Here is a 25,571-nt window from a genome sequence, read left to right on the forward strand (position 1 = left end):
CCATCTCAAAGTAGAAGTCCTTCAAGTTGTAGATCCCCCTCAACATCTCCGGGTTAACCACGCCAAACCTCACACCATTGCTGTACAGGGCTGCCTTCACCTGACCAAAGGCCACCCCACATTCTTCCATTAACTCCTGGCATTTACAAATACCAATTCCTGCTCCTTCATCTTCGGCTTGGGCCTGAGCGACGATGAGCCCTATCCAGTTCATACCAGAGGGTCCTTCTCCCTCCCCCAGCACCTCCGCCAATATTATCGCCTTGGGCCCTCCACCCCCTCGGGCAAGCCCACAATTCTTACGTTCTACCACCTTGACCTGTTCTCCTGATCCTCCACCTTAGCTCTCAGTCCTTTGTTGGACTCCACCACCCTCCGCAGCTCCCCAACCATCGAGGTGAACTGGTCGCTATGCTGCGACACAGCCTCCTCCACCCCCTTTAACAATTCTTCTTGCTCCCGTACCTCAGCCAATGTCTTCAACACCGCCGCCTTCACCATTGCCTTCTCCACCAGCTGCTTCATTGAAGCCATAATTTCTTTCCGCATCCCCTCCATGTGCTTGGCAAACTGCTTTTCAAACTCCCCAGCCATCACCTCAGTCATTCATTTTCTCTATTGTGAAGGGCGCGGCCCCACCCAGTGACCCAGCCTCTGCCATCTTTTCTGCTGCCGGGCTGACCCATTCGCTCGATGGCTAGAGGGCTATTTTCTGGTCCTACGACATCCCCTTCCTTCCGTATGTCTTCCTGCACCAGTTCATACAAAAACTGCCCCTGGGACTGGACATTAAATTCCAAAAAACCGAGCTTCGAGTAGGAGCCACCCAACGTGCGACTTCCACCTACATGCCGCCACCAGAAGTCCCTGTCCTTTTGTCTTTGAACCATTATCAGTTCTATCTTTTCTACTCCACTCTCCCACTTACAAGTTTAAAGTCCTTGTGAACAATTTTATTTATCATTTCTGCTAGGACCCTGGGTCGCAGACTGGCTCAGGTGGAACCAACCCAATAGTACATTTCCTTCCTGTGCCATGAAATGGAATCCTCTTCCCCCACCACTCCTTGAGCCACAAGTTCACATTCCAAACCTGCTTATCACCCAATTCCAATTTGTACATGGTTCAGGCAGTAATCCAGAAACAATACACCTTGAGGCCCTGTCCTTTAGTTTAGATCCTAGTTCCTTGTACTCCAAACAGGACGTCTTGTCTATTCTTTCCTATGTTTTTGGTCCCAACATTGGATTCTCCCCCTCCATCATGATTCTTTTTCAAGCCAGTTCACGGCGCCCCTCACCCTGGCAAAAGGAAAGAACATACAATTTAAAATCTCAAAGGATGCTTTCTGTTCCAGTAACTGAATAACCTACAAGCACCTCCTCCCTCGCACAGCCTCGTGCTCCGAGGTGCCATGGTTTACGTTCCAGCTGTCCTTCTGCCAATCTTTATCCTTATCCCCACAGGCACCTTGTGCATTGTACCTGCTGGATAAGTTCAATTTCTGCGGATCTGTGTTCTCCATCTCATCTGAATTGTCTTTACTTGTCACACTATTTGTCACATCAACCCCATTCTGAATCTTTTTCTCTTTTAAAATATTTTTATTCTCCTCCTTTTTCACATTTTCTCCCAAATTTACACACACCAACAATAAACAATAATCAGCAACAGATATGTCAATCCCCATATCAATAACAACGATCCCATCCTCCCACCAACCCCCAAACATCAGCCCGCATGTTTACATAAACAAATGACAAAAAGGAATCAGGGATTACCCATAGTCATCCTTAATATACACAGCACCCCACAACTACGTTTTCTCTAGGTTTTTTGGTGATATTTAATGAAATATTTACGTGGGGCTTTGGGGCATACAATCAAGATTTGCCCCGGGCATCACCAGACCTCTGCACGCCACTGGCCATGATCTTATTGAATGGCAGAGCATACTCAAAGGGGCCAGGTGGCCTACTCCTGCTCCTAGTTCTTATGTATCAAGTTTTATTTGACCTAAGAGTGGGGCAACAGGAAACCTGAAAGATAATTTTTAATTTTGAAGAGTTAAGTTCAGAGAGATGTTGCAAACAATGGTTTTAAAGATAAAAACATATTTCAGGAAAAGTTGGGTAATGTGGGGAGAGTGGCCATATAAAACTCTGCAGTGTGCCATGTGTTGACTTCGAGCTGTGAAAAGAACCAAAGTCAAGCAGTCTTCAGCCACCCCAGTAAAGTGCCTGTTCCACAAAGCAGGGTTTTGTTATAAAGCCTTGAATTTCCACAGTTGAGCGAGAGAACGAGACTGTGAAATAATAGCTTGCCTACAGCAACAGTGGGTTGTGCCTTGTGATATCACGGAATTTTTATAGATTAAGTATCCATAAATATTATTGCCGAATGATGTTTTTATTTGTGAGTCTAACCAGGCATCTGTCTTTTTGGGGTAAATGTTCTGTAAGACTAATTTCTAACTGTGTAAGCGTAATCCTGTGGTTGTTTTCTTTTGCTAATAAATGTTTTAATTTACTATTAAAAAAAAAAAAAAAAATATACACAGCACCCCCCCCCCCCCCATGTTCGATGTTATCCAGTTCTTGAAAGTGCATAATAAATAATGCCCATGACTTGTAGAACCCCTCCGAGCTTCCCCTCGGTTCAAACTTAACCTTCTCAAGGGTCAAGTATTCCAACAGGTCCCCCGCCACATCAGGGCGCAGTTTGGAGAGGCTGCTCTCCATCCCAGCAGGGCGATCAACGAGGCAAAGGCTACGATATCTGCCTCCGCACCCTTTTCCAATCCTGGCTGGTCCGACACCCCGAATATGGCCTCCCGGGGACCTGGGTCCAGTATCATGGGCACCACCTTGGAAATTACCCTAAAAACCTCCTTCCTATACTCCTCTGGCTTTGGACAGGACCAAAACATATGAACGTGATTCTCGGGGCCCCACCGCAACGCTCAAACACATCTTCTACTCCTTCAAAGAATCGGCTCATCCTCACCCTCGTGAGGTGAGCTCTGTATACCACCTTCAGCTATATCAGCCCCAACCGCGCACATGAGGTGGAGGCATTTACTCTCCGGAGCACCTCACACCAGAACCCCTCCTCCATATCCTCTCCCAACTCTTCCTCCCACTTTGCTTTGATGCCTTCCAGTGGTGCCTTATGCTCTTCCAAAATAGCTCCATACACCGCTGACACTATCCCCTTCTCCAGTCCCCTTGTCGTCAGCACCTCCTCCAGCAATGTGGAGGCCGGTTCCTCCGCAAAGCTCTGTATCTCCTTCCTGCCAAAGTCCCGAACCTGCATGTATGTAAACATTTCTCCCTGCTCCAACCCATACTTCGCTTGCAGCTCCCTCAATCCTGAAAACCGGCCCCTAAGAAACAAATCTTTTAGCATCTTAATCCCCATCTCTTCCCATTTCCGAAAACTTCCACCCCACTTCCCTGGCTCAAATATGTGGTTCCTCTGAATCGGCATTTCCCTTGACCCTGCCCCCAACCCGAAGTGTTGGCGAAACTGCCTCCAGATTTTCAATGAAGCTATTATTAACGGATTCCCTGAGTATTTCCCCGGAGCTATCGGGAACGGCGCTGTTGCTAGTGCTTTCAGCCCCAACCCCCTGCACAAACTCTCCTCCATTCTGACCCACTGGGAATCAACCCCTCTGACCCAGCTCCGCACCTTCTCCACATTCGCCACCCAGTAGTAGTACATCAGGTTCGGGAGACCCAAACCCCCTGCCTGCCTTCCCCTCTGTAGCAGCACCTTTCTCACTCTGGCCACCTTCCCTCCCCATATGAACGAGGTAATCCTTCCCTCAATCTCCCTGAAATTAGCCTTTGGCAGGAAAATCGGTAGGCATTGAAAAATAAACAGAAATCGCAGCAACACATTCATTTCAACCTCCTGTACCCGACCCGCCAGTGACACAGGGAGACCATCCCACCTTGCCAAATCGGCTTTCACTCTCCCCACCAAACTAGTGATTTTGTACCTGCGAAGCCTCCCCCACTCCCGAGCAACCTGCACCCCCAGGTACCTAAAGTGAGTCCCTGCCCTACGGAATGGCAGCCCCCCCACCCCCAGCCGAGACACCACAAAAATACTCACTCTTCTCCAGGTTCAGCTTGTACCCAGAGAACAACCCAAATACTCGCAGTAGCTCCAAACCCCTTTCTGAATCTGTATGTGGTATAATTAAGTTTGCCACAAGCTGTCCAGGTACTGCTCCCCTTACCCCGCTGTGTCTCAGAGTATCCCAAATGTGCAATACAGTTTAATTAGATTCAATGATCAGATCAAAGCTATCTTGAGGGACAATGGCTATCACTTTCAGGTCATTGTTCACTTTATATTGAGCAAACTCGCAAATTAGCCTAAGGCTGCCACTTTCAGACCAGAAAATGGCCCAACAATCTACCTCAAATTACCCTGGAAAGACAAAGTGTCTCAAAAATGTGAACATGTTATGCAAGCTATATTACTATGCAGTGGCTACGCGAGTAGTATTTTCCACTACAGGATTCTGCCCTCTGTCCAAAACGACATTCTGCCGAACACACAATTGAGCAATGGCATTTATGAATTTCAGCGACCGTGATGCTCATATATAGGCCATACATAGCAGCAAATGGCTGATTGAATCAAACAGCATATTCTTTTTGTTGTTCATATAAGAGGCAGAGTACAGACGTTACTCAACCAGCTCACACTTGCCAAACCAAAGCGTCTACTGTTCGGTGTGATTCCAGGATTGGGTAGCACTTGTTGGACAATCCGGAGTGCACCAATATCTACACTAACAATCAGTTTAAGATGACCAGTCGATCTCGTAACATAGCTCATTTATGCTTGCTGGAAGTGACAAACTCATATCCAGGGACCTGTTCTCTATAAAATAAATGGAAAATGTTCAAGCTTTGCGCCTTTTGTCAAATATCCAGTTCTCTATTCCTTTCTCATGGCAAAGTTTTGGCGAATTAAAGTTGACTTTCCAATGAATCAGCAATGTTTTCTCCGACAGTATAAACTGCTGTGTTTAAAATTTAGTATTCTTAGGTTTGTCCTGATGAGTTGAAAGCAAAAAGTTTCAGCAACATGTTTTACTTTTCAGCAATATTCAAAAATTCAAATGATAGGTTAGCTTTTGTTACAAAGGGATTTACTAAGAGTAAAGAAATCTTAATATAGTTATGCAGGTCATTAGCATGGCCACACCTGGAACACTATGCACAATTTTTGTCTCCTTACCCAAGAAAGAACATACCTGCCCGAGAAGGTGTGCAACAAAGGCCTGGGCTGGGACCCGGTGCCGGGTCGGAGAATTGCGCCCCGCCGCCGGCGTCTCCATTCTCCGGCGCCCTTTTTCGGGCACCTGCAGGATCGTTGCCATGTATTGTAGCTTCACCAGGTTGATGCCTCATTTTTCGGTATTCCTGGTGTTGCTCCTGGCTTGCCCTCCTGCACTCTTCATTGAACCAGGATTGATCCCCTGACTTGGTGGTAATGTAGAGTGGGGAAATATGCCTGGTCATAAATTTACAGTTTGTGGCCAGTGTTGTAGCTGTACTGGAACAGGTTGGCTGAGGGTGCAGCTAGTTCTGGAGCACAAGTCTTCAGTACTATTGCAAGGATATTGTCAGGGCCCATAGCCTTTGCAGTATGCAGTGTCTTCAGCCTTTTCTTGATATCATGTGCAGTGTTTTGAATTGACTGAAGACTGGCATGTATGATGTTGGGGATCGCAGGAGGAGGCAGAGATGGATTATCCACTCGACACTTCTGGCTGAAGATTGTGTCAAATGCTTCAGCCTTGTCCTTTGTAATGATGTGCTGGGTTCTTCCATCATTCAGAATGAGGATAATTGTGGAATCTCCCCTTCCAGTGAGTTGTTTACTTGTTCACCACCATTCAAGGCTGGATCTGACAGGACTGCAGAGTCTGGATCTGATCTGTTGGTTGCGGTATCTCTTAGCTCTGTTCGTGTAGTCTGTGTTGCAGCTTCATCAGGTTGACCAATTTTTTTATTCTGCCTAGTGCTGCTCCTGGCATGCCCTCCTGCATGCTTCATTAAACCAGGGTAGACCCCCAGACTGGATGGTAATGATAGAGTATGGAATGTGTCTGGCCTTGAGAATACAGATTGTGGTTGAATACAATTCTGCTGCTGCTGATGACCCACAGCACCTCCTGGATGCCCAGATTTGAGTTGCTCGATCAGTTCAAAATCTCCCATTTTGCACGGTGGTAGTGGCACACAACACGACTGAGGTATCCTCAATGTGAAGACAGGACTTCATTTCCACAAGGACTATGCGGTGGTCACTCCTACCAATACTGCCATGGATAGATGCATCTGTGACAGCGAGATTGGGGAGGTTTTACCCTCTTGTTGGCTCTCTTAACATCTGCCGAAGACCCAGTCTTTAGCAGTCATGTCCTTTAGGACTTTGCCATCTCAGTCAGTAGTGGTGCTACCGAGCAATGCCTGGTGATGAACATTGAAGTCCTCCATCCAGAATAATTTTGTGCCCTTGCCACCCTCAGTGTTTCTTCCACTTGGGTGTTCAACAAGGCGTACCAATTCATCAGCTGACGAGGTTGGTAGGGTGGTAAACAGCAGGTTTCCTTTCCCCTGACTTACTTAATGGCATGAGACTTCCTGGGGTCCTGAGTCGATGTTGAGGACTCCCTGGCCAAACTCCTATCGATTGTACACCACTGTGTTGCCACCTAAGGTGGGTCAGTCCTGCTGGTGGGACAGGACATACCCAAGGGAGGTGATGGTGGTGTCTGTGACATTGTCTGTAAGGTATGATTCCATGAGTATGACTATGTCAGGCTTTTGCTTGACTGGAAAGCTCTCCGGATTTTGCCACAAGCCCCCAGACGTTACGAAGGAGGACTTTGCCGGGTCAAAGGGCTGGGGTTTTCCCATCGTTTTTTCTTCAGCGGCGGCCAGGGCCCTGTGGGGAGTTCATGGATCAGATGGGGGGGGGCGTGGACCCATGGAGATTCGCGCGGCCAAGGGCGAAGGAGTTCTCCTTTTTCTCCCACGTCCACGAAGTCTAATCGCGGATTTACTTTTTTGTGCTGTGGGTCCTACAATCCGATATCGCTCCTGAATGTGGATGCCAAACTGCTGGCAAAAATTTTGGCTACCATAATAGAGGACTGCATCCCGGGAGTGATTGAGGAGGATCAGATGGGTTTCGTCAAGGGCAGACAATTGAACACAAACGTGAGGAGACTTCTGAAGATTATGATGCCCTCAGAAGGAGGAGATGCAGAAGTAGTGGTTGCAATGGATGCAGAGAAAGTCTTTGACAGGGTGGAATGGGAGTACCTGTGGGAAGTGTTAGGTAGGTTTGGATTTGGTGAGGGATTCATAGGGTGGGTCAAGCTACTATATCAGGCCCCCGTAGCAAGTGTATCCACGAACCGGTTGAGGTCGGAGTATTTCAGACTGCATCGAGGGACGAGGCAGGGGTGCCCCCTATCCCCGTTACTATTTGCCCTGGCAATCGAGCCGTTGGCTGTAGTGCTGAGGACTTCAAGGAACTGGTCCACGAGAGGGGGGGGGGGGGGGGGGGGGGGGGGGGGGCGCACCGGGTTTCCCTCTACGCAGACATTTCGGACTCGATAGAGGGGATGGGGGAGGTCATGCGGATCCTAAGGGACTTTGGGAGCTGCTCGGGATACAAGTTGAACGTGGGGAAAAGTGAGCTATTTGTAATCCACGCTAGGGGTCATGAGGAGAGACTGGGGGAGTTCCCGCTCAAGATGATGGAGAGAAGTTTTCGTTATCTAGGTATACAGGTGGCTAGGAACTGGGATGCCCTACACAGGCTTAATCTATCGCGGCTTGTAGAGCATATGGAGGGAGACTTTAAAAGGTGGGACATGCTCCCGCTTTCCTTGGCAGGAAGCGTGCAGACTGTGAAGATGACGGTTCTCCCCAGATTCCTGTTCATTTTTCAGTGCCTTCCCATTTTCATCCCCAAATCCTTCTTCAAGTGGGTGAACAGGATTATTACGGGATTTGTGTGGGCAAACAAGACCCCACGAGTTAAAAGGCTGTTTTTGGAGGGTAGTCGGGGGGTTGGCACTGCTGAACTTCTGTAGCTACTATTGGGCAGCTAATGTGACCATGATTAAGAAATGGGTAATGGAGGAGGGGTCGGTGTGGGGGCACCTAGAGGCGGCGTCATGCAAAGGCACCAGCCTAGGGGCACTAGTAATGGCACCGCTGCCGTTCTCGCCGGCATGATACACCACAAGCCCGGTGGTGACGGCGGCACTGAGGGCCTGGGGTCAGTGGAGAAGGCACAGGAAGGAGGAGGGGGCCTCAGTTTGGACCACGATATGGAACAAACATAGATTTGCTCCGGGAAGGATAGATGGGGGGGTTTCAAGGCTGGGATAGGGCAGGCATTAGAAGGAGTGGAGACCTGTTTATAGATGGGACTTTCCCTAGCTTGAAGGCGCTAGAGGAGAAATTCAGCCGACCCCCGGGAAATGCCTTCAGATACCTCTAAGTCCGTGACTTTCTCAAAAAACAGGTCCGGACATTTTCGTTGCTACCCCCTCAAAGGATACAGGACAGGGTGGTGTCTGGCATCTGGGTAGGAGAGGGAAAGGTGTCGGACATCTACCAAAAGCTGAAGGAGGCGGAGGAAGCCTCAGTGGAGGAACTGAAGGGCAAGTATGAGGAGGAGCTAAGTGAGGAGCTAGATGAGGGCCTGTGGGCTGATGCCCTGGGCAGGGTAAATTCCTCCTCATCATGTGCCAGGCTCAGCTTAATTCAGTTTAAGGTGGTACACCGGGCTCACATGACGACGGCGAGAATGAGCAAGTTCTTTGGGGTGGAGGATAGGTGTGCGAGGTGCTCAGGGAGTCCGACGAACCATGTCCATATGTTCTGGTCATCCCCGGCGCTTAAAGAATTCTGGCAGGGCTATGTCCAAGATCTTGGACACGCGGGTGAAGCTGATTCTAACAATAGCAATCTTTTTTTTTAATATTCAAAATTCTTTATTTGACATAGCTTCTTTCTCTATTTAAAAGTATTTCAGTTATAATAAAGTGTGTAGTTTACAGTTTTTATTCAAAATGTAAAAATTACTTTGACCAGAATATTCATCATTGATCGTTTTTACATTTTACTATTCATTAGTTATACATCATAAGTAGTTTGTTAGAGTCTTAACCGTCATAACAAGTATTTATTATTCATTTAAAATTATTTTACTGCTGTTCCTTTATTATTGACTAATAATTAGCCAAGTGTGCCAACGGTTACCAATACTGGTGATAGTCACCTCTTCCTTCCAAGATTAGTACATATTTTTTGTTTAACAAAAAGTTTTTAAAAAATCAAACTAGTGCAAAAAAAAGACAAAAGTATCAGAAAGGGCTATAAAGTTCACCCTATAATTTTCTTATGGATACATTATTTTTCTATTGTTGTTGAATCATCAAGGAAGGGAGAAGCAATTCCGATTCTTTTCAATCCTCACTATACAGATATTCTAATATCCTCCAGCCACCCAAACCAACCCTATGGTGACCAGTATGTTTGATCGACTTAAATATTGACCAAGTGTAAAATAACTTTGATAAATTACTGTACAGTTACACCAAGTTCTCTTTCAGCTTCCTTCATGGAAGGCTGAACCATGAAGATGCCTTGTGGTCATTTACAGGGCATCACTTATTGAAAATTACCTTGAATCTCTCATTTTCATGAATTCTTGATTTTTAATTACACAAAATGGATGCCAATCTCAAAACAGTCATTTAATTCTGAAATTTCAACACAGCTGTTGACTCCAAGAACTCTAATGTCCAAAATTCAGATCTAGAATGACATCAGATAACTACTTGGAGCTGACAAACTTTGTGTATGTTGTCTTTGTGGAACTACAGAAAAACTATGAATAAAATTAACTATGTTTTGCCCTTCACGGGTGTTAGGGTCACCATCGGAGATCTATCCCTAGCTAGTTGTAGATACAGTGCGATGATATAAATACTGATTAAATAGGTCATCATTACCATGATGTCACCTGGTTGTTCCTCAAGTACAAAAATGTTACGTTTTCACAAAGGCGTTGCTCCTTTAAAAGAATATCCTATTGAAAACAACCAGAACCTTCCATTAATCTGATCCACCATTGTTCAGTCATTCAATAGCGATCTTTGGGATGTCAGAGGATCCGGGATTGCAGGAAGCGAAAGAGGCCGAGGTTTTGGCCTTTGCCTGCCTGGTAGCCCGGAGACGGATCTTGTTAATGTGGAGAGACTCTAAATCCCTGAGAGTGGAGACCTGGATTAATGACATGGCTGGGTTCCTCAGCATGGAGCAAATAAGGTTTGCCTTGAGGGTCCTTGCTGGGGTTCTCCTGGCGGTGGCAACCTTTCCTTGACTTTCTAGGGGAGCGGTAAAATGTCAGCAGCAGCAGCAACTGGGGGGGGGGTGGTTGGGGGAACTGTCTATTTAATGTATATTTTCTTTTTGTATAATGACAACAGCCACCTAGTTTTGTTAAATATTTTTACGTTTATTTTTCTGTTTGAAAAACCTTTAATAAAAACATTTTAAAAAAAAACATTTATAGACAGCAAGTTACTGGGAGGGCTCTAAATGGTTAGGAATGTTAGGCATCCTTGGTTTCGGGCTATATTTTGTGATGTAACAATTGCTGCCCTGATAATGGACAAATAGTCAAAGACAGATGGTGTGAGGGGGCTGTAGGATTGGAACCCAGGCAAGTTATGATATTGTGTACTTTTATAATTAGATAATGGTGTGGTGCAGTGGTTAGCACTGCTGCCTCACGGCGTCAAGGACCCGGGTTCGATCCTGGTCCCGGGTCACTGTCCGTATGGCGTTTGCACATTCTCCCGATGTCTGCGTGGATCTCACCCCCAGAACCCAAAGATGTGCAGGCTGGGTGAATTGGCCATGCTAAATTGCCCCTTAATTGTAAAAAAAATTGTTACTCTAAAAATTTTTTTTAAAAATTAGATAAGGTGGTTTTGGTTGCAAACTAGCGATTAGTTCAGTGCTTTTTTTATCCACAGTAAAGATATAAAAAGAGTGATCATCTGTGTGTGCGCGTCTGTGCGTCTATGTGCACCTATCCGTGCACATGTGCCTACATGTCTCTGACACATGTGCCTCTATATGTGCATGTATCTCTGTGTGCGCGTCTCTACGTATTGGTAATTATTTTTACCACTTTAGCCCCAGTAAGAGTATTCTACAAACGTCAGTGAGGGCAATAAAATATTTAGTACATCAGATTTCCCATCTACCTTCACAAGATCATCTCATTTTGGTTCCTACTCAGCTCCAAACTTAATTTGAGTACTTTACTATTTATATGTTTATAATACATTTACGTCAGTTGCTAAACTAATTGTTATTCCCATTTTTAGATCTCCACTGTATTTTCCAAGTTCATCTTGGTTCTTTCTGTTCTTTTGGTCAACGCTGTTACCTGTTAAATGTATATTAATTGTGTTCAATTGTAAGCATATAGTAAGCATTAACTGATGATTCAAAACCAGACATAGACTGAAACTGTGGCATTGAGGTTTGGAAATGCTTGATTGTAATGTGTAACTCCGTACATAAACGCTGTAAAAAATTGAGTACAGCTTAGCACCAGTTCTAGCCTTCACTAACTGGCTTTCTGGCGTAAAGCAGCGTGGATCCATTATTGTGTGCACATCAGGAGTGCTATTTGCAGGGAGATGTAATCTGTTTCTCTAGACAATTACATCTTGTGGTATAACATACACAGAAAGAAGTCTTATAATACCAGGTTAAAGTCCAACAGGTTTGCTTTGAATCACTAGCTTTCAGAGCGCAGCTCCTACCTCAGGTGAATGGAGAGGTGGGTTCCAGAAACACATATATAGACAAATTCAATGATGCAAGACAATACTTTGAATGCAAGTCTTTGCAGGTAATTAAGTCTTTACAGGTCCAGATGGAGCGACTGGAAGGAGGGATAATCACAGGTTAAAGAGGTGTCAATTGTCTCAAGCCAGGACAGTTGGCAGGATTTCGTGTGAACCTGTAAAGACTTAATTACCTGCAAAGACTCACATTCAAAGTATCAGCTTGCATCATTGACCTGTAAGACTTAATTACCTGCAAAGACTTGCATTCAAAGTATCGTCTTGCATCTTTAACTTTGTCTATATATGTGTTTCTGAAACCCACCTCTTCATTCACCTGAGGAAAGAACTGCACTCTGAAAGCTAGTGATTCGAATCAAAACAGTTGGACTTTAACCTTGTGTTGTAAGACTTCTTACTATGCCCACCCCAGTCCAACTCCAGCATCTCCACATCATGCACAGAAAGAGTTCAACCATCTCCTGACTCTCTTACCATACTGCTGGGAGTCATCTGTCCATTGAGGGCTCTGGTCTGGGTAGTCTGCTGGAACGCTCAGCTGCAGTGGGGGGACACTGGGGAGACTCTTATCATCTGATAGAAAAGAGTAGATCAATATTAATTCAAGTAATCAGCAGTAAGTTCTTTTCTCTTGAAGGAATTATGTTGCAACACTGTCATACGAAGACACAAATTAGGAGTAGGGTTAGACCACTCGGCCGCTCTAGCCTGCTCCGCCAATCAACAAGATCATTGTTAACCTGATTGTAGATTCAACCCCACATTCATAGAGTCATAGAGGCGCACAGCATGGATACAGGCCCTTCGGCCCATCTTGTCCACGCCCCGTTTTTACCACTAAGCTAGTCCCAAGTGTGGCCGTACTAATATCTTGTACAACTTCAGCAAGACGTCTCAACTCCTGTATTCAATGTTCTGACCAATGAAGCCAAGCATGCCATATGCCTTCTTCACCACCCTGTCCATCTGTGACTCCAGTTTCAAGGAGCTATGAAATTGCTAGACCTCTTTGTTCTATAACTCTCCCCAATTCCCCACCATTACGTCAGTAGGTCCTGCCCCGATTTGATCTACCAAAGTGCATCATCTCACATTTATCCAAATTAAACTCCATCTGCCATTCATCAACCCACTGGCCCAATTGATCAAGATCACATTGCAATCCTAGATAACCTTCTTCACTGTCCACTATGCCACCAATCTTAGTGTCATTTGCAAACTTACTAACCATGCCTCCTAAATTCTCATCCAAATCATTAAATAACAAATAACAACAGACCCAGCACTGATCCCTGAGGCACACAGCTGTTCACAGGCCTCCAGTCTGAAAAACAACCCTCTACTATCACCCTTTGTCTTCTGTCGTTACGCCAATTTTGTATCCAATTGGCTACCTCACCCCGGATCCCGTGAAAGTTAACCTTATGCAACACCCTACCATGTGGTACCTTGTTAAAGTTCATAGAAACAACGTCGACTACACTGCCCTCATCTACCTTCTTGGTTACCCCTTCAAAAAACTCAATCAAATTCGTGAGACATAATTTTCCACTCACGAAGCCATGCTGACTGTCCTTAATCAGTCCTTCCCTCTCTAAATGCCTGTAAATCCTGTCTCGCAGAATACCTTCTAACAACTTGCTCACTACAGATGTTAGGCTCACCCGTCTATAGTTCCCAGACTTTTCCCTGCGGTCCTTCTTAAACAAAGGCATGTCATGTGCTACCCTCCAATCTACAGGCACCTCACCTGTCGATGATTCAAATATCTCTGCTCGGGGACCGGCAATTTCCTCCCTAGCTTCCCAGAATGTCCTGGGATATATTACATCAGGGCCTGGGGAATTATCTACCTTGATGCGCTTTAAGACTTCCAGCACCTCCTTCTCTGGAATATGTACACTCCCCAAGACATCACTACTTATTTCCCCAAGTTCCCTAACATCCATGCCTTTCTCAACAGTAAATACCGATGAGAAATATTAATTTAGGATCTCACCCATCCTTTGTGGATCCGCACATAGATGACCGTGTAGATCTTTAAAAGGCCCTACTCTCTCCATCGTTAGGCTTTTGCCCTTTATGTATTTGTAGAAGCTCTTTGGATTCTCCTTTGCCTTATCTGCCAAAGCAATCTCATGTCCCTTTTTTTGCCCTCCTGATTTCTCTCTTGACTCCGACAACCTCTATACTCTTCAATGGATCCACTTGATCCCAGCTGCCGATGCATGTCATGTGCCTCCTTCTTTTTGACCAGGGCCTCAATATCCCAGTCATCCAGGGTTCCCTACTTTTATCAGCCTTGTCCTTCACTCTAAAAGGAATGTGATTACCCTGAACCCTGGTTAACACACTTTTGACAGTCTCCCGCTTACCAGCCACTCTTTGCCTGCCAACAGACTCCCCCAATCAACTTTTGAAAGTTCCTGTCTAATAGCATCAAAATTGGCCTTGCCTCAATTTCGAATTTTAACTTTCCTGCCTGCCATCAATAACCTTTCACTCCCTTGTTAATCAAGAATCTATCAACTCTGAAATTGACTTTGCATCCATTGCCTTTTGAGGAAGAGAGTTCTAGAGACTCATGACCCCCAGAGAGAAACATTCTCCTCATCTCAGTCTTAAATGAGCGACCCCTTATTTTTAAAGAGTCCTCCTAAAAGAGGAAACATCCTCTCCACATCCACCGTCACTACTCCTCAGGATCGTAAAGGCCTCTTCTAATCTCTATTAGATAGAAGCTAATCTCATATCCACTCTCCAATCTTTCCTCAAAACAAACCACCCATTCCTGGTATTAGTCTGGTAAATCTTCTCTGAACTGCTTCAAACACATTTACATCTTTCCTTAAATAAGGAGAATAATGCTGTACACATCATACCCTCTCATCCACAAGAACATACATCAAATAACCAGCTAATCTCACAAAGGCAAAGCAGTTTAATAATTTCAGCATGAAATCGAATAATCAAAGAGTCACTGCATACTGATCAGAACATCGGTCTCTACTCACCTAATTTGCATATGAGATGGACTGTTCCATTATTACTGCAATGAGAAGGGTCCAAATTCACCAGGAATTTGGGATTTAATCGTGCGACCTCACCCTGTAAAACATTGGGAATAGTCTGCCTCTCATCCTCGTCGTGTTTGCGTTTCCGTGGGGATATCAGAGGGGCTCTGTGTGGAAGAGATGATCAATATTTAGTTGAGTAGGATGGTGAACTGAGTGTTGCTGTGTTTTGAAGCTTGCTTTTTCTGGAACTCTTCTATTTTACAGACAGAACTTGAGAACAACCACTGCCTTAGCCTTACTACTCTGTAAGAGTCATGTTTGCTATACATTCCCCATTCCTGGGGGTCCCTTAATATGCCTGATCATCATTGGTGACCAACCCTTCCATTTACTTGTAGCTTCTGACATACTTGCTGTTGCACCCACCTCTCTGAGCTTCCATTCATCACTTGGGATATAATGGCAGGGACAGGGCCTGTGACTCAGGTATTGCTCACCATTGTGGCTGACACTAAGTTGGCCAGTAATAAATGGACAGGACAACTTGATCAAAAGGTTTTGGTGTTATGACGGCAAAAAGCACAATCACAATGAAGCAAAAAGTCCCTGTTCCACAATCTGCTGCTTTGTGAAGAAGGTTAATGACTCAAACGCTGTGTGAATTAAACAAAAGCAACATTGTAACAAATAGATCAGGAGCATTAAACATAACTGCACAATACCACCATGACTGACATCGCTCAAAATGTTGGGTTGGGGCAGAGTTAAAGAGACAACCTGCAGACTGCAGCAGTCAAATTTTCAGAAAGTATGTGCAACGACAGATCTTGAGCCTCTGAATCTCTATCTGCTCTGTTACCTCCAGCTCGTTGATTTTTATTACATAATCCACATCTCTGCCTGGTGACCGAGCCTAGTCAGATCCCTCCAGCTTACTGCACATTGGTGAACATCATTGCACACTGCTGTTACCTGCAACTTCAGACAATGAAATGAAATGAATGAATGAAAAAATGAAATGAAAATCGCTTATTGTCACAAGTAGGCTTCAAATGAAGATACTGTGAAAAGCCCCTAGTCGCCACATTCCGGAGCCTGTCCGGGGAGGCTGGTACGGGAATTGAACCGTGCTGCTGGCCTGCCTTGGTCTGCTTTAAAAGCCAGCGATTTAGCTAAAGCAGCCCCTGCTATTCACAGACAATATTCTGTGACAAAGAATGATAAAGACTGGCCCCCTTGGAACTTGACTAATTATTTCTGCTGCCTTGCTATGCACAATCATTCTTTTTTATGTCTACTAATCACCTACAGAGCAATCCAGATGGATTCTTTGTAATTATCTAATTAGCACACGTCTGTTTTGTGAGAAGTAACTTGGGCCTTTGTGGCACCCACATCGGCAACATTGTTCCTTTATACATTAATCCTAACTTTATTTTTATAAACAGAGCCAAAACAAGTTATTGGTCAGATTGGTGGAAAGTATAAGCAGGTCATCCATCCATACTGGTAGGATAACAATGGAGGGCTCTGCATGAATGACTGACCAATTCAAGTGAGCGCTCAAGACTCACTGAAAGTGAGCCTATTTATACATCTGGAGGAACAATGTCAGGTGACTTGCTATAAATCCATCAACTAAGATTGTCATGTGATCTGTATGTGTCATATGCTGCTAGACCAATAGATGGCTGTGTTCATAGAATCAGAGAAGTAACAGGATCCCTATAGTGCAGGAGGCCATTCGACCCATCGAGTCTGCACCGATCCTCCGAAAGAGCACCCTACCTCGACCCAATTCCCCACCTTATCCCCGTAACCCCACCTGGGACAATTTAGCATACCCAATCTACCTAACCAGCACCTTTTTGGACTGTGGGAGGAAACTGGAGCACCCGGAGGAAACCCACACAGACACGGGAAGAATGTGCAAAGTCTACACAGACAGTGACCCACAGTTGAAATCAAACCCAGGTCTCTGGTGCTGTGAGGCAACAGTATGCCCTTACACAAAGATTAATAAATGTATTTAAAAATAGGTGTTTTCTATTCTCAATTTTCTAAAAATTTTGTTGAACATTTTTCATAGATACAAAACAAACAAACACACCAAAACAAAAAACACTCCCCAACTCCAAAACCTGGTGTCCGACCTTGCAGGCTTGAACAGGCGATTATGCCGAATCAGAGCTATCTTCGACCCCGCCCCCAATTTAAAGTGTGCCTTAATTGCCTCCATATTTTTACTGTGGCCACCACCACCGGAATCCCTGGAAATTCTTTCCATGTTCGCTGCCCAGTAATAATAAATCAGGTTCGCCAAACCCCCTGACTTCTGGACCACCTTCTGAATCCTAACCACCGTACCCTCCCAAATGAATGACAAATTAAGCTGTTCCACCCCCACAAAAACCACCTCAGGAAGGAACACCGAAAGGCACTGAAATAAAAACAAAAACTTTGGGAGGATATTCATCTTTACTGACTGCACTTGGAGTCTATCCAGCTCTGCAGGTCCGCCAGTAGAGGCGGCAGAAGATGATTCTGGGAGAAGTCAACTCAAGTCACCTCGACTGTACAGTGGGTAGCCGAAGAACCCCTCCAGTGGCATACGGGAGGAAGATCATCATCCAGTAGAGGCAGAAGAGGATTCTGGGAGAAGTCAACTCAGTCACCTCAACTGTACTGTGGGTAGCCAAAGAACTGGTGTCAAGTAGCGGTTAAGCCCGAAACACGACATTAGTGGTTCCCTCCCTCCCTCCTCTAACCAAAATAAAAGGCAGTGAGGAGGACAGCAAGGTAAGATTCTAATATCTTTCTTAAGTGTATAAGGGCAGAGATGATAGTTAGGGCTGTGATATGCTCCTCCTGCCAGATGGGGGAGATCAGGGAGCTTTCGAGCGTCCCTGACCACTGTCTGCGGGAAGTGTGACCAACTGTATCTCCTCACAGGTGGCGTGGTTCAGTTGGAACAGCAGCAGGAGTCATTGCGAAGCATACAGGGGGCAGAGAATGTGATAGACCACTAGCTTCAGGGAGGTGATCACACCACAGGTTCAGACAGGTAGATGGGTGACCGCCAGGAGAGGCAGGCAGGTACGGCAGGAACCTCCTGTGACTATTCCACTCTCAAACAGGGATACAGTTTTGGATACTATTGGGGGTGGAGGAGGATAGCCTCTCAAGGGAAGATACCAGCAGCAGCCAGGCCTGTAGCACCACAACTGGTTCTGCTATAGAGCAGAGTCAGGATAAGTCCAAGCGAGTACTAGTATTAGGAGACTTGATAGTCAGGGGCACAGACAGCTGTTTCTGTGGCTGCAAACGGGACTCTAGGATGGAGTCTCCCTGGTGCCATGGTCCTGAATGTCTCTGAACAGCTACAGGCCATCCTGAAAAAAAAAAGAGGGTAAACAGACAGATGCCATTGTCCACATTGGTTCTAATGACATAGGCAGGAAGAGGGAAGAGGTCTGCAAAGCCAATTCAGGGAGTTAGGTCAGGAGCTAAAATGCAGGACCTCTTGTGCAGTAATCTCAGGATTACACCTGGTGCTACGTGCTAGTGAGGTTTGGGACAGGGAGATAGTACAGTTGAACACGTGGCTAAAGAGCTGGTGTAGGACGAAGGGCTTTAGATATATATTTTCTGGGGAAGGTAGGACCTATGCAAGAAGGATGGGTTGCACTTGAACTGGAGGGGCACCACAATCCTGGGCAGGAGGTTTGCTAGTGCTGTTCGGGAAGGTTTAAACTAGCGTAGCGGGGGGTGGGAACCGGGACAGCGAGATAAACACAGCACAGAGTAAGAGCACGCAGAGGAAAGCCACAGTGGTCAGCGGGACTGTAGGTCTGGAGTGTGTTTGCTTCAATGGAAGACATATAACAGGTAAAACAGAGGACAGCACGGTGGCGCAGTGGTTAGCACTGCTGCCTCACGACACCGAGGTCCCAGGTTCGATCCCGGCTCTGGGTCACTGTCCGTGTCGAGTTTGCACATTCTCCCCGTGTTTGCGTGGGTTTCGCCTCCACAACCCAAAGATGTGCAGGCCAGGTTGATTGGCCATGCTAAATTGCCCCTTAATTGGAAAAATGAATTGGGTACACTGAATTTATAAGAAAACAGGTAAAACAGATGAACTGAAAGCCTGGAGAGTGGAGAGAGCTTGGAACGCGCTGCCAGAGGATGTGATAGAAGCAGGCACATTAGCAACATTTAGAGGCATCTTGATGGATACATGAATAGGGAGGAAATAGAGGGATACGGACCGAGTGAAGGGCAGAAGGATTTCTTTTAGTTAGCGCATCATGATCAGCACAGGCTTGGAGGGCCGAAGGGCCTGTTCCTGTGCTGTACTTTTCTTTGTTCTTAACCTGGCTCACCAAACTCAAAGTTCAGTTTCCGTACTCCCAGCCACCTGCACTCCCAAATATCTAAAATGAGAACTTGTCAGGTTGAACGGCAGTACCCCCAAGTTAGCTCCCTTCCCCGGTGGAGTGACTGGAAAACATACACTTTTTTCACTTTAACAGCCTCATTATGTTCCCCCATCATGGGAACCGGGTCAGTGATGTATAGCAACAGGTCGCAGCGATACCCTATCCCTGATCTCCTCTCCCTCCCCCCCGCCCCAATTATTCACCTCTATTTGTCCGACTTCCTCAAGACAATGGCCAATGGCTCAATCGCCAACTCAAATAGGCGAGGGGACAGAGGATACATTTGCCTCGTTCCCCTAAACAGCCAAAAATAAGCTTACATTGCTCGTCCAAACACTGGCCACTGGTTCCTTGTATAACTTAACCCACAACACAAACTTAGGTCCAAACCTGAAACGCTCCGACACTGCAAGCAGGTACCTCCACTCTAAGCTATCGACGGCCTTCTCCGCCTCTAAAGCCACGGTCACTTCTTGCTCTTCCCACCCGCCTGAGACAATACCACATTCAGTAGGTGCAGCACATTGAAAGACAATCGCCTAAACTTAACAAAACACATTTTGATCCTCACCAACCTGTGGGAGCCACCCCTCCAATCTGAGCGCCAGCACCTTGACCAAAACCTTTGCATCAACATTCAACAATGAGATTGGTCAGTATGACCCACATCTACTCTCAGTTCTGACTGTAATGTAGAAGATAACGTTACTTTGTCTGGTGATAAACATCACCACATCAAACTAACAGCTAAAACCAAACTAACATGCTCTAACTAACTAACTAGTTATAATCCTTACACAAATCCTTTCATTTTGCCAAAACTGCATTAGCCTGTTTACGAAGCATTGCTCTGTGGATTCGTAATGATCCAACCTAAACCACTCATTAGCCTCAATTACACAATAATTCCCCATAACACCATATCAACACATGATTTCTGCATTGTTAAATCACTTTTATGTTACGCACTATTCAGCAACTCTCACCATTCAGCTCGATCGACTCCTCAAAAAATTCTAGTGGAGTGATCAGAAAGCACAAGTCACTTCAGGATCTTGTGCTGTGCCTCACTTAACCATCTCACCCTTCTGAAATGCTCTCCCTCATCAAAATCTTGAACTCTTTCCCCACAATTAAAACAAGGCTCCTTGATGCAACGTGGCTTGTCCCTTGTCTGTTTGTCCCTTGTCAAGCATATAACTCTTCCATTAGTCAGATGTTGGGGATGGCAGTGAGCAGTGAAAGGTTTTGGTATATGGCTTGCATTCTTGTCAATTGCCTACCACCAGCATCAGCGGCTGATACTAGATCAGTCGAAACCCAGACCTTTAACATCCTACATCTTGCCTTATATGGAAAGGCTCTACTGCTCCTTATACACTTTACTGAATTTGGGCATCTCATCCCCCATGTTCTTCAATCGCCAGTCATAATTTATGAATTCTATCACCTCCGCCACCCGCGTTAAAGCATTGGTCCATTGGTCAACAGCTTCATAAGCACCTGTTCTTTCTCCTGCTGTTAGTACTTTGTTCTGTTTTTATATTTTCTGCTGTATTCCTTTCAGATGGCCTTTCTTGGTCCACCACTGCCTGACATTCCTGATTTGTACCAGCGCATTTCAGAATTTTATATCCCCTTTTCTTTTCTTTCCGTCTATTTGACGCAGAATGTACAGCACAGAATCAGGCCATTTAGCCCAACTGGGCTAGGTCAGTGTTTTTGCTCCACAAAAGTCTCCACCCTCCCTACTCAGTCACACCTCAACAACGTATCCTTCTATTCCTTTCTGCCTCATGTGTTGATTATCTAGCTTCATCTGAAATGTATCTAGGTTAATCATCTCAGCTACTCCCTGTAATTGCAAGTTCTACATTGTCGTTCCTCTGAGTAAAGAATTCTCTCCTGAATTCACAATTGCAATTGTTAGTGATTGTTAGAGAGAGGGGATCCTAGCTTTGCACTCACCCACAAGAGGAAACATTTTCTCCAGGTCCAATCATCCTTTCGCATTCTTAGAAGATTTCTGTTAGGTTCCCCTACCCTGTGTTACTCCGTGAACAGCCCTTGCTTTGATGAGCACAAAATGTACGGAACTTGTATGTGGTGACTCTCTGCGAGCTCTCTCACAGATCCTCTTCCTACATCTCTCATTATATACTAACCTTTTGAGATTTAATTCTGACTTTTTCAAAGCACTGGACAAACTTATCATGGCGTTCGTATGGGGGGGTAAAAATGCTAGGATCCCAAAGAAGGTCCTACAAAAAACAAAATCCAGGGGGGGGCTAGCCCTCCCGAATCTACAATTCTACCACTGGGCGGCAACAGCCGAGCGAGTAAGGGGATGGATCCAGGAGCCAGAAGCTGAGTGGGTGCGTGCGGAGGAGGCCTTCTGCATGGGGACCTCCCTCCGGGCCCTCGCCACGGCAGCACTCCCATCCCCACCCAAAAAACACTCCAGCAGCCCAGTGGTGACAGCCACCCTCCAATCCTGGAACCAACTGCGGCAGCAATTTGGCCTGACCAAAATGTCGGACAAGGCTCCCATCTGCAATAACCATAGGTTCACACCAGCACTGACCGACGCCACCTTCAAAAGGTGGAGGCAAGACGGGGGGACACTGACAGTCAGGGACCTATACACTGACGACAGGATCGCAACACTGGACGAACTGACCGAGAAATTTCAGCTAGCTAGGGGGAACGAGCTACGGTACCTGCAGCTCAAAAACTTCCTAAGAAAGGAGACAAGGACGTACCCACAACCACTACGACAGACTCTACTGGAAGACCTACTGGACACAAGTATCCTAGAGAAAGGGAACTGTAGCGACATGTATGACCGACTGGTAGAAAGGGACGACACCGTACTGGACGCAACAAGAAGGAAATGGGAGGACGACCTGGGGATGGAGATAGGGTGGGGACTCTGGAGCGAAGCACTGCATAGGGTCAACTCCACCTCCACGTGCGCAAGGCTCAGCCTGACGCAACTAAAAGTGGTACATAGAGCCCACTTAACGAGAAACCGTATGAGCAGGTTCTTCCCGGAGGTGGAGGACAGATGTGAACGGTGCAAAAAGAGGCCAACCACGCCCACATGTTCTGGTCTTGCCCCAGACTTGTGGATTACTGGACAGCCTTCTTCGAGGTTATGTCCAAAGTGGTGGGAGTGAGGGTGGAGCCATGCCCGATAGTGGCGGTCTTCGGGGTTTCAGACCAGCCAGATCTATTCCTGGGGAGGAGGGCGGACGCCCTTGCCTTTGCCTCCCTGATCGCCCGCCGTAGAATCCTGTTTGGCTGGCGGTCAGCAGCACCGCCCAGAGCTGCAGACTGGCTGTCCGACCTCTCGGAATCTCTCCAAATGGAGAAAATCAAATTCGCCATCCGAGGGTCAGACGACTGCTTCCATAGAACGTGGGAGCCATTCATGCAACTGTTCTGGGACCTGTTTGTGGCCAACGTACAAAAGAAAGAATAGCTGGGTGGCCAAGAATCGGGGGAAAATGGACGGGAATCGGGGGAAGGTAGCCCGGGGGGGGGGGGGGGGTGTTACAGGTTCGTTATGGGGGTTTGATGGCAAGCTAAGGCCCAAAACCAAACTATAAATAAATGCCTATAAACATGTGCCTCGGCCATAATGGGGAATGTAGAATATGTATGCTGGCTAAAGGGGGCGGCCACAATTGTTGTTATAAAGATGCTTACCTGTAAATATACATGTTAAATTTTTGTGTCTTCTTTTTTTCTCTCTAACAATTTGTAACTTGTCATATATAAAACATGAAAACTCAATAAAAAACATTTATAAAAAAAAGATTTAATTCTGACACTAAAACTATCTCTAATGTTTCTCTTTTATGTTCCTTTGCAGGTCTGAAGATCCTCCGACATCCGTGGGCTGGCCCACATGACCCAACTCCTCCAACGACCCAACCCTGGCCACGACCTGGAAGCAGATGAGGATCGACCCAGAAGTCCAACCATGACATCGGGTAGGATCTGACCCGGCCTGGGAAGCAACGGCAGCCCCCAACCTGGCCAGACCCAGAGAGGCCCGCCCAATGCCCCAAAATGCCAATAGATGGGGGAAAGGAGGAGAATCCACATGGAGGCCCGACCAAGCCACTTTCAAGGCCCAATTCCAGGAGCACCTGACCAGACAACCAATGCTGGAACCAAACACGGGACCCGGTCCAACCTGACCCAGGGAGACCCTGTCTGTGGCCCAAACCCGGAATAAAGAGCCCCGAAAAGGCGGAGACCACATGCTCGGCGGAGACCACATGCTCCATCTCCGGTTGGGCTTGTGTGTGTGTGTGTGGGGGGGGGGCACACAGTGTACCAGCATTGGGACTGAAAAAGTGATTGAAAAATTAACCCCAAAGCAATAATTGAAAGTCAGCTCATCACTGAAACACAAGTTCAAATAATGCCACAGCAAAGACTGGGGGCCGTTCAGCAAACCTGACTTGGGGTTGAAGGGATGAATGATATTACAGTACGTACGTGATCGGTGGTCCGTGGATGGCAGTCATGGCAGGTCCGAAGGTTCGCTGTAAGGAATGGTTGAAGACCGGAGAGCGAATGTTAGCCAGGACAGCATCGAGGAGAGGCTGGCACAGGTATTGCTGCTTTGTGATGGACATTGGTGGAGGCGGAGGAGTGGGCTGGGGGCAGAACGGAAACTTTATTAACCACCATCTGATTATTGACATAGACAGAAAAGAAGTAAGCTCACCTCTCAAGGCAGACGTCATCAAAGGAGGAGACACCTGTCCCCATTTTAACAGACTCACAAGTTCAATGTGGAACTTCAGTAAAGATCTTGACTGCCATGCACACACTGGTGAACAAACTTGCCCTTACACTGGGATGCTATGCTGGGATATTCCATAAACATTACTGCTCCTAAGTCCTTTGTTCCTCTGAGACACATTCCGGCAACTCCTGAACCAGCTGCCAGGAAATGGCACTGGCCATGACCACAAACTAGCCCTGAAGACTCCGGTGGGGCAAATTATTTTCCGCAAAAGGGACGAATAGCACAGATTCGCTTTTCATGCAACCGTCAATGTCTACTGTTAATTCAGTAAATTCTGACAATATTTAGCTAACTAAAACTTTGACGGTGCTAGAATAGCACACGGTGAGAGGATGCCTCATGGTGTATTTGTACATGACCAGTGCCAACAATCCTTTTGAAATCAAACTTCACCTCCACTCACCCAATCAGGTGGTATAGCACTGAACCAGAAAGGTTCAATTCCTAGTCTCTGCTGGGTGAGCTGGAACTAGAAAGGTGCTACGTTCAACCTTCAGGGTCAGGTTAGGGAAAAGGGGCAAAATACTCTCACCATATTTCTGCTCCTAAACACTACCCTTGATTCACAGCAGAATATCTATGAATGGTGGAACATGCTCGAGGGACTAAATGACCGATCCGTCCCTACTCTGGACGAAGGCCCCAGGTCAGAGTTGCCAGGTCTCAGGAACCAGACTGAGGCAGAAAGAAAGAGTGCATGACAAGGGACAAGAGTATGGCTGGTTCTCATGGAACCTGCACCACAATTCAATCAGTCTGCTAAAGGGGAGAAAAGTGAAGCTCTCTGGTTACTATATTGAACAACTCACCACAGCCATATCATTTTTCAGCTTTTCCAAAGCGATTTCACATTTTTGGAGAGTTGCCAAAGAACATCTGTGAAAACAAACCAAACGAGTCTTTTATCGATAGAGGAATCAGTCCTTTAATGTAGAAACATAGGAAGATACTCAGCACAAAGGAAGTCTTACAGCTCAATGTGTCCATGTTCGACTTAAAAGAAGCTATCCAGTCCAATCCCACCTTTCAGCAACTGCTCTCGAGCCCTGTCGGCTCTGACATCTCAAGATCACATCCAAGAGTTTTTAAAATTTGATGAGGATTTCTGCCTCTAACACACTTTCAGGTAGTGAATAGTAAATCACATTATCCTCTAGTCCTTCCACCAAATATGTCTCCTGGTTATTTGACCTCTCTGATAATAGGTCCTTTGCCTCACAACGCCAGGGACCCAGGTTCGATTCCAACCTTGGATAACTCCGTGGAGTTTGCACGTTCTTCCAGTGTCTGTGTGGGTTTCCTCCGAGTGCTCCGGTTCCTACCCACTGTCCAAAGATGTGCAG

At 46.2% G+C, this 25,571-nt stretch overlaps 1 protein-coding gene across 5 annotated transcripts in view; it reads right to left on the reverse strand.

Annotated features, from left to right (window-relative positions):
* The window catches only part of med15 (mediator complex subunit 15), a 198,478-nt gene that overhangs the window by 21,099 nt on the left and 151,808 nt on the right, over positions 1-25,571 (reverse strand). For all 5 annotated transcript variants that reach the window (XM_038793925.1, XM_038793946.1, XM_038793917.1 and 2 more), the window contains 4 exons: positions 25,038-25,104; positions 23,913-24,073; positions 14,959-15,125; positions 12,419-12,517 (listed from right to left, as the gene is read on the reverse strand). In XM_038793925.1, the coding sequence (XP_038649853.1) occupies positions 12,419-12,517; positions 14,959-15,125; positions 23,913-24,073; positions 25,038-25,104 (494 nt within the window). The remainder of the gene's footprint in view (positions 1-12,418; positions 12,518-14,958; positions 15,126-23,912; positions 24,074-25,037; positions 25,105-25,571) is intronic.

Source organism: Scyliorhinus canicula, chromosome 1 (assembly GCF_902713615.1).
Source record: "Scyliorhinus canicula chromosome 1, sScyCan1.1, whole genome shotgun sequence".
NCBI classification, from domain to species: Eukaryota; Metazoa; Chordata; class Chondrichthyes; order Carcharhiniformes; family Scyliorhinidae; genus Scyliorhinus; species Scyliorhinus canicula.